The sequence below is a fragment of the Arvicola amphibius genome, chromosome 3, assembly GCF_903992535.2.
Source record: "Arvicola amphibius chromosome 3, mArvAmp1.2, whole genome shotgun sequence".
In the NCBI taxonomy this organism is placed as follows: Eukaryota; Metazoa; Chordata; class Mammalia; order Rodentia; family Cricetidae; genus Arvicola; species Arvicola amphibius.
In genome coordinates, this window is record NC_052049.1 from 76,981,472 (window position 1) to 76,991,277 (window position 9,806).

The window sequence follows — 9,806 nt, forward strand, 5'->3', positions numbered from 1 at the left end:
AGAAAATAACCCAAGGCCAGAAATGATGAGAGGGATCACTGTGTCAGGATTTATACATCTGGCATCTATTTGGCTTCTGTTGTGAGGACACCTATATCATATTCCTGGTCCCCTAAGAGCTGGCTAATAACCTTATTATGCATATTAATAACAAGACATACTTTAAGACCTGAGTAGAGTAGGTATCACATTAGATAGGAACCAATGACAGACTCAGTGATTGCTTACTTGATTGCCTGGGCCTTTTTGCTGTCCATACAGCTCTGGGTACTGTACAGCTAACACACAGTTCACAGTCCTGTCATTTGTCTTTGTGTATTTACAGCTTTGTTTGATATATATTGGACTGTTTAGGATCGCTATGTCTTGATGGGTTGACCTTTAGCCATTATACAATTATCCTCTCTGTTCTGATCATTTTCTTTGCTTGGAGGTCCCATTAGTTGATACAAATACAGTCACTATTGCTTTCTTTTGACTGTTTCCTATGATAGGTTGTTTTCAAATCTGTTGTCATTCTTAAAATCAAATTTTTAAATTAATTATAAAATAATGAGTCTCACTATGATATTTTATAATATATATTGTACTTTGCTCACATTCATCCTCCCCCACCCCCAGTCTTTTGCTTTAAACATACTTCTATTTTGAAATTTCTTTGTTCAAAAACAGTGTATCTAGTTGGATTATGGTTTTTGTTACTTTGTTTATGATCCCAGACTGTTTATCTTCTAATTGGTCTGTTTAGAACATGTCATTGAAATGTGAGGACATAATTTGTAGAGTAAACATTTCCACTTCGTTCTTCATTGCACTTTTCTTTTGTAGATTTCTTCCCTTTTTTGCAGTTTTCTGTTGCTTGTTTTAATAAGTTTGTGATAATCTTTGAAACATTTTTATGACAGCTGCTTTAAAATGCAAGATATGTCTAAACATCTGTTTGAAATCTACCTTGTTGTGGTGGTAAGTAATCTTTCTGTTAAAACTTGGACAACCTGGATATTATGCCAGGGACCCTAGATCTTATTCAATCCTTCTGTTTTTTTAATTAGTGTACTGTGCCACCATTCCAGCAGTTAAGGTCTGCTGTTTACTGGCAGGTGCAGGGAGACATTAAAGCTACCATTCTACACTCATCGGGGGATGTGTTGTTTTATTCTTGAGCGGGAGTAAGAGTTTAGGCCCAAACCAGCATCCTGACACTTGGTCAGGAACTGGTAGGCGTGCCTTGTTACTAACTATTTCACACATTGTCACTGACCCCATTGGGGTTGTGTCCTTGTTACTACTGAGTGATGGTTAAGGCCTTAATTCGTCATCAAGGAAACTTGACAGCACCCGTAGACAGAGAAGGCTTGGCTGCTTGTTACTCCCGAGTGAGTAACTTCTGTGACACTGTAGGATTTGAGGGATCTGTCTTAACTGTGTTCTGCTGAACATGGATACGTTAGGACACTAATTTAGTCTCTGCTGCTGTTGCCAGAGTTGGAGCACTATATTTGGTGATAGTTGATTGGAATAGTGTTCACAGTTACAGCCTTCTGCCTTCTCAGGTTACTTCTTTCTAGTCTTCTTGAACCTGGGGCATTGCTGGGCAAGTACTGGATCAGCTGAGCTATACCTCCAGCTGTTCCCCGCCCCGCCCCCCCCCCCTGCAAAGAAAATTGTTTTGCTGTTAACTAAAATAAGATAAAACAAAAACCATCATATTGAAGTTGGACGCGCCAACAGGAAAATGAAACAGCCCCAGGAGAGGGTATGGGGTTAGATCCACCCATTCAGACCTCCAGGAGCCCATGAAATCATGTGCTGAACTGGAAGCTGTAGTGGATATGCAGAGGACCTGGTGCCAAGCCGGGCAGGCCCTGCTCGTGCTGCTGAGTCTCTGAGTTCACATGAGCTTTGTCGTTTTAGAGGGCCTGTTCTGTGTCCTCCAACCTTTCCTTGAGCTCGGAGGGGAGGGATCTGATGGAGACATCCCATTTAGAGCTGTGTGTTCCAAGGTCTCTCTCTCTCTCTGTGGTACAAAATGTTTGGCTGTGGGTCTCTATTCCCGTCTGCTGCTGGAGGAAGCTTATCTGATAATGGTTGAATAAGGCCATCTATGAGTATAGCAGAATGTCATTAGGAGTCGTTGTTGGATTTTTTTAGACCAGTAGTATTTGGTTTTCTTCTATTTTTCTCCTGTCTCTCTGTGTGTGGTATGTATATTTGTGTGGGCACATGTGTGTAGTTGCACATACATGAATGTGCTTGTCAGTGTGGAGTCCAATGTGTCATCCTCAGTTACTCTGTATTCTACAGGCAGGGTCCCTCAGTTGAAAACAGAGCTCAGGCCAGATAGTGGTGGCACACACTTTTAACCCCAGCACCCGGGAGGCAGAGGCAGATAGATCTCAAGTTTGAGGACAGCCTGGTCTACGAGAGCTAGTTCCAGGACAGCTAAGGCACCGAGAAACCCTGTCTCAGAAAGGGCGGGGGGAGAAAGAAGTGAAGAAGGAGAAGGGAAGGTGGGAGGAAGAGAGAGAACGAGAACAGAGCTTGATGCCTGCCTGTCACTTTTTCCTCAAACTTCTATGACAAACACTTCATTCACTCAGCTGTCATCTCTCTTCTCTAGCCCCAGTGGTTCTGTTTTTGCCTCTGCCTTCCCAGAGCTGGAATTAATAGGCATTTGCCACCACATTCAACTTTCTGTCATCTGCGGCAAGGATATCTGAGGCAAAAAGAACCTGAATGGGCTTACCACCATATGTCATTCTTCCAAGTTTTTCCCTTTCCGAGTCTTGCTACAATAAGCCTATACTGGCCTTGAACATACAATCCTCTTGCCTCAGCTTTTCAAATGTTGGAATTGCATACGTGTGTGCCACCGCACCTGCTTTCATTCAGAATCTTCTTAGGTTTTATATGATCCATGTGTTAGTTAGTTATACTTAGCAGAAGTCAGAGAAACACACTCCTCAATGTTGCTGAAATTGTTAGTACATTTTCTGTAAGTAAGTTTCAGGACCCACTGTTCTCTTACCTCGTTTTGGTTACTGCCTCTCCTGTAGCCACTGGACGATTTTATTGGTGTTCATTTTCTCTGGGTCTTCTTTTCTCATTCTCTCTTAAACCCTATTTTAAGAAGTTTATCCCTACCACTCCTGAAACACATCTTGCAAAAGTTATCACTCAGAATTGCACAATAGAAGCAATAATTCCTTAATAAAATTTTTGGTCACATAGATGGAAATTGCACAAAAAAGAAACATCTGCGATCTCTCATGCTATATTAAATGACTGAAATTCTGGCTATATTGGAAAAGAAAACAAGAATAAAAAACTAAATGATACTAGTGTAGGCTAAAAATATCATACATAATTTTAATTAGCTTCAGATTGTTTTGTTGCTTAAAATTGTTCTTTGACAATGTCATACACATATATAATGCATGCTCTTGTCTTCCATCCTTATAATTAATGTCTTCTTAAGTAAGATTTTATGTTAAGTGATAGAATGATCAGAAAAATTTAAATAGTAAAAATAAGTTAAAAAGAAACAAAATTTGAATGTTGTAGTTACAAGTCTTTTTTTAAATCTAGTTTGGACAGATGCTAATTGCAGTATTTAATAAGTTTTCACAAAGTAGTTTTTAAATAATCCTTAGTTCATTTTCTGATGCTATAAGATTGCTATCAAAGCTAGCAAGGAATGTTTTTAAAAAAGATCTTATCAGTGTGTCAAACAGGTAACAAGGCATCTTTTTATAGATACTGAAGGTTATGCTGGGTAGTGGTGGCACATGTCTTTAATCCCAGCACTTGGGAAGCAGAGTCAGGCGGATCTCTGTGAGTTCAAGGACAGCCTGGGCTACAGAACTAGTTCCAGGACAGCCTGTACTGTTACACAGAAAAACTTTGTCTCAAAAGACAAAAACAAAAAAAGGTACTAAAGGTTTAATTAACAATAGTGATGTACCAAAATCTTTTCTGCTTAATGGAACTATGACCCATCCACATAAACCCTCACGTTGCTGACTTAAGATACTGAAAATCTTGGTTAAATTTTAGAATACCAAGTGTCTGTGTTGCATCATGAATTCTGAAATTCAGTTTGAATGGAATACTGTAGTTGCAGTAGATATACCCTGTTTAATCAAGAGGAATCAGGTGGTTTCATACAGATGGCAAGTTTGAGTTAGGCCTTGAGTTCTACTTCTCATCCTTTCCCATAGAGAAATAAGGTGTGCTGAAGCACAGCTGTGACTTTAGAGAATGGGAATGAAAATGCCTAGAGTGCAGTAAGGATATGGGAGGTGACCAGAGATCCTGGTAGTCTTGCTTACCAGCATCAGAAAGCCAGCAAGACTTTGGAGCATTCCATTGATTGAGGTGTTCTGCTTACTTCATCTTTAGAAATAATAAAGGCAACTTGTTTGTAGCTTTGTATTTGCACCTTAAGTTGAGTGCTTTGATAATTGGTCTCAATTTTGTTGACCAAAACTCTGAGAATCTGGTTTTGTGATTAGATCAGTTAATACATTAATTTCCATTCTGGTATTCTGAACTTTTTGTTTGTTTGTTTTGATTTTGGTTTGATTTTCAAGACAGGGTTTTTCTCTCTCTCTAACAACCCTAACTGTCCTGAAACTAGCTGTTGTAGACCAGGCTGGCTTTGAACTCATAGAGATCCACTTGACTCTGCCTCCCGAGTGCTGGGATTAAAGGCGTGCGCCACCACTGCTCTGCTGGTGTCCTAAATTTTTAACACTATTTGCGGCTTATCTTTTTCACCAAGCTGATGCCTAAAAACCTTCTAAAGAAGTGTGGTAATGACTTGTTTATCACTGGCTCATCCCTTGGAGAAGAGCCACTACTTGGATTTAAAATGGGATCTGGAGCCCACTAGACAGGCATTCTGATCTTCACACCAAGACATGTTTGTGATTTTATTTGGAATTTTTGATTGAGATGTTTATTTTTCTTGAAGTTACTACAGTATACTCTGATTGTCAAATTTCCTGCTTTACTGTTGCATTGGTAATTTAAAATATGTCTGTTATTTTAAATTGTCCAACTCAAAATGCTATACTTAAAGAATGTTTCTATATGCACTTGTTCTTAGAATACTTTTTTCTGGCCTCTTTAAGGTGTGACTGCACAGAAAAGTTACAGAGCAGGTTTGATTTTCTGCGCTCACAGCTGAATGACATCTCATCATTTAAGAATATTTACAGATACGCCTTTGATTTTGCAAGGGTGGGTACAGCTTCCCCTTCAGATCCTAAGTGCTTTCATTTTATGGGCATACTTATGTTTTTTTGTTTTGTTTCATTTTGTTTTGTTTTTTTCACTAATATTGTAGGATAAGGATCAGAGAAGCCTTGATATTGATACTGCTAAGTCTATGTTAGCGCTGCTGCTTGGGAGAACGTGGCCACTCTTTTCAGTATTTTACCAGTACCTGGAGGTATGTATGGTTATTTTAAAATGTTTGAAAATTGTATTGAAAATATACATTTAAGGAACAAATTTTGTACTTTAAAAGATTCTACATTAGTAATTAGAGAAGTCTGCTAAAATATTTATATACTTATTGTCTGTTTGAGGTATAAGTTTGTGTTATTTATATATTCTGTACCTGAGGTACGTGGGTCCTGGAGTGTGACTTGGTGACAGAATATATGCTTTTCGTTTGTTCTTTGGGTGCCATCTCTTGTGCCACATTGAAACAATTTTAAGGGATTTTCATTCTACCTAGGTGGAGTCCCTGAAAAAACATTTTAGCATAGACATTTCTTATAAACTTAATTTCTTGAGGTTTTGGTGAGAAAAAGTTGATGCTAGCACAAATCTCAACCAGTTTCTGTTATTCCCACTCTCCGTCCCCTAGCCTTGGGCAGAAAGCAGAGCTATTTTAGTAATAAAACTTTTGTTCTCTGATTTGACTCCACAGGGTCAATGTTTCACATCCTCCAGGGAGCACGGCCGCAGCAGCTGTCCACTCCCCTGTGGTAGTGAGCTGTGCTGCCCCTGCAGTAGCGAGCTGTGCTGCCCCTGCGCGTCAGCTCTCAGGCACTTGCTTTCCCACTGGCTGCTTTGCCTGGTTTTGTTTTTTAAATCTTTCAACTTTAGTTTGGGGGCATATTTCTAACTATTCCTTTTCTGTTAGAAATAACGTCTTACCATGCTGTTTACCTGTCACAGTAACTTTTCCAGAGCAATTCTATTTCTAGCCTGGGTAGGTGAGTTCTGTACACTAGTCAATTTGGGGGACTAGTAAAATTAATATTTTTGATTAATAATACATATCTTCCTCCTGTTGATCAAAAATACATTTAGCTAAATACAAAAAAAATATTAACTTCTGTGGGGCTCTGAAAAGAACAAGATATGTTCAAACAAGTTTTATAATTTAGCAGCTGAGGAGATGGTGAGGGTAGGGTTAGCTTAGTATTGGGTTTTCATTTTTGTTGTTGTTGTTGGTGGTGATGGTTGGGTTTTATTTTACAAGGAGAGGGTCTGTGTTTTAAGGGGTGACATTGACAGAGTCTTGATGTGCCTCTGCTTCCCAAGTGGGGATCACAGGTGTATGTCACCATAACTAGTATACTTCTGGGGAAGGAACCCAGAGCGCCTGCCCACCAAGTTCTCTGCCACAGACGTAACTTTCCAGAGAGCACTCAATTGAGTGTCCACATTGCAATATGGATCCAAGCTCATATTGTTCCCACTACTACTGTAGATGCCCTCTTCAAAATGTAGCTTATGTACACAGGTTCTGTATAGTGGAAACCACACAATCAGGCCAACCACATATAGGATAGGTTCTAGCTGAGAGCCACATGGGTGTACACATATGTAAGTATCAGTGTTAGTCATATTGCCTTTCAGAAAAGAAAATACATGATAATATAAATGAGTCTAGAACAGCAAGTAATTTAAGAAAGGAAGAAATATTTTAGGAAAGGCCAAATAAATGGATAGAGTCACTAAAATCAAGCCCCAATAAGAATGTTGGTTCTGTAGTCCAAATTTTTATATCATATTTTCCACAGCAATCAAAGTATCGTGTTATGAACAAAGATCAGTGGTACAATGTATTAGAATTCAGCAGGACAGTTCATGCCGATCTTAGTAACTACGATGAAGATGGTGCTTGTAAGTATATCATGCATTCCTGTGAAAATCAAATTTCTAAAGATGTTAAACGTGTATGCATTCTGAGGCATTAACAGTTTGGACTAGTGTAACAGTAACTCATTATTTAATCAGAATGTGGGGAGGGCAAGTCTAGATTCAGCAGTGTTATAAAATGAAACTGTGCTAGTGAATAAAAATGTTGATTATTCAGTGACTAGACGTTACAGCTAAATGATCATTTCTCAACCAAGAAGCCAATATCCTACTTGTACTTGCCTTTTCAGCAGAAGAAAAGTTTCACTCATGAATTTAAAAGGACAAAGGCACAACAAATAAGCCAAATTCATTCTGTAGAACTCTTAAACTTTAAGTCTCTACATCATTTGGAGTGCTGTAGTGTTTCACTGTTCACAAGGGGCACATGGAAAGGTGTCTTGCTTTATAACGAAAATGGAAATAACACACTGTGACACAAAGCAAGGTGCCAAAGAGACAGCCTGCCTCCCATATGTAACGTTCTTTCCCTACAGGATCGCAGTTTAATTCTTGTTTAAAGAAATAATCATTTTCTGAAGTAGGCTAATAGCCCAAGAGATACATAAAGCCGGCAGATGTGGATATCTGTGTATGTTGAGCCAACATTTAAAACTGAGAGGTTTGACATAAAAATAAAATTGTAAATTTTTTGAGCTATCAGAAAATCTGACACACTGCACCTGTATTCCTTTGTAGGTTTCAGAGATTGGAACCAAGTAGTGACTGTGTTGAGCTTGCTCTCCAGTTTGGCAGTCCACACAGTATTCCAACATTGCTATTTACTGCTTTGCCTGCCCGGCTATTTCTGTATTGTCTGCTAAAAGCAGGAGAGAAATGAACACCTAGAGGTTTTATGTTTTGAGAAAAACAAGACAAACATATCTCTTCATGGTCATACTTTTCATACATTTTGAAATACTGAATTCCATACATCACAAATACTGAAACTCGTTGAAATTGCCCACTTGGCTTTTGTTGGTAAACATTTGAAACCTCTACATTATAAAATTCATTTTTTAGAATAGTTAGGTACTTGGCATTTGCTTTATGTTGTTTTTTTATTGTGTCTTAGCTTTAGAATAAAATCAGTCTTCTGTGGCCACACCCCCTTAACAAATGCTCTTGCTTCTTGATATAGCAGAAATATGTTTTCTGAGTTTTTAATGCTAGTGCTGTGGGGAAAAGGTTAGTTTTGTCTCAATCATAAGGTGTTCATGAAACACTCCTTGAGAAGGAAAATAACCCTGAGGGGATAAACGAAACTGAAAGCTGTAAATGAAAGACAGGGTAGAGTAGGTGGGTTCTTGTCACCTCAGAGCTTGTTACAAGGATAACTTTACTGAATTATAACAAAACTTATTTCTTTTGTCTAGGGCCTGTTCTTCTTGATGAATTTGTGGAGTGGCAAAAAATCCGTCAAACATCATAGCAAGAACTCTTGTGAAGAACATACAGACCTCGTGAAGAAAATGCAGGAAGAGGGAGGATATACAAGGGGCGTTTTCACTCACGAAAGACTCCTCATAGTACTTTTTCCTTTTTTTAAAGGAAGTTTTCTTGTTACATGTGATGGGCATTGAGCCACACGTCTTCTGAGACTGAATATTGACGTTTTTGTTTCAAGTTATGTTTTTAACATTTATTTCAGAACAATAAAGATTCAGATTTGTGACAAAGGCCTTAAAGTGAAGATGTCCATTGAGTGTCAGTGGTATTTATTTTGGTAAATTTTTATTTCTTTAACTTTTGAAGTTCTAAATCACCATGAGTTTGTAGAACTTTAAAGATTTTAAGCAGTATAAATATTTGGAAGTGTACCTGTCAATGGTGCAGCTACTGATATTCCTCTTTGCATAATTAGAAAGCATGGTAACTTTAGCTTGTAGGATACTGTTTTCTGATCACAGCTACAAGTATGGGAAGGACTCCAATTTTAGGTTTCTATAAAAACTGTTTATGTACAAACCTTATCTAAAGAGTGTAGGGTTGGAAAGATTATGTTCAAGTTGTCTTATTTTCTAACCATAAAGTGTTTTCAGTAACCATTTTTCATGTGAATTGTAAGTTTTCTCTGTTTCTATCAAGTTACAAAGCTCTTGTTTGCAAGAGCAAGGTCAGACATCCTTAAGAAAAGTTTTAGAACCATTATTGAAGTCGTGTTTTTTCTTGTGATTATTTAGTAATTAGCATGTTTTTAGCCATGAAGATAGATATATGGGGTTTTGCTGAGAGCACTTTGTCTGCTATAGAATACTTGAGCTTGGTTATGATACACACTGGAGGGGAAGATAAACAGTAAGGAAGTACGAGAGATTTGGTATAACTGTACAACTCAGGAGGCCATATACTTTGTTCCCATGTGAGGGCTACAGGACCTTGCTTGTGTGAGCCTCTGCCCTGAGCTACACCCTATCCCCAGTGAGGCACTTTACAATCACAGCCACACATTTGCTGTTGTTTATCACAGACTTAGACTACTAGCAGAAAAGTTGGGGCATCCTTGTATAGTTTATGTGGAAAGCACATTTTACATTAGCATCAAGCCTAGCTGTCCATTGCTTTTTAAGATTGACCAGTGTTCTAGGTATCTGGAACTATTGATACTCAAAAGTTCACACACCCCAGCTTGAGTAGTACTTCTG

At 38.4% G+C, this 9,806-nt stretch overlaps 1 protein-coding gene across 2 annotated transcripts in view; it reads left to right on the forward strand.

The window, feature by feature from the left end:
- Positions 1 to 8,854, forward strand: part of Dcun1d5 (defective in cullin neddylation 1 domain containing 5) — a 31,316-nt gene extending 22,462 nt beyond the window's left edge. Inside the window, exons 5-8 of one of the 2 annotated variants that reach the window (XM_038321946.1) lie at positions 5,136 to 5,244; positions 5,351 to 5,455; positions 7,044 to 7,146; positions 8,538 to 8,854. In XM_038321946.1, coding sequence (XP_038177874.1) covers positions 5,136 to 5,244; positions 5,351 to 5,455; positions 7,044 to 7,146; positions 8,538 to 8,593 — 373 coding nt within the window. In that variant the 3' untranslated portion in view covers positions 8,594 to 8,854. The remainder of the gene's footprint in view (positions 1 to 5,135; positions 5,245 to 5,350; positions 5,456 to 7,043; positions 7,147 to 8,537) is intronic. The other variant, XM_038321947.1, reaches the window with a different exon arrangement.
- The last annotated feature ends 952 nt before the right edge of the window (positions 8,855 to 9,806 follow it).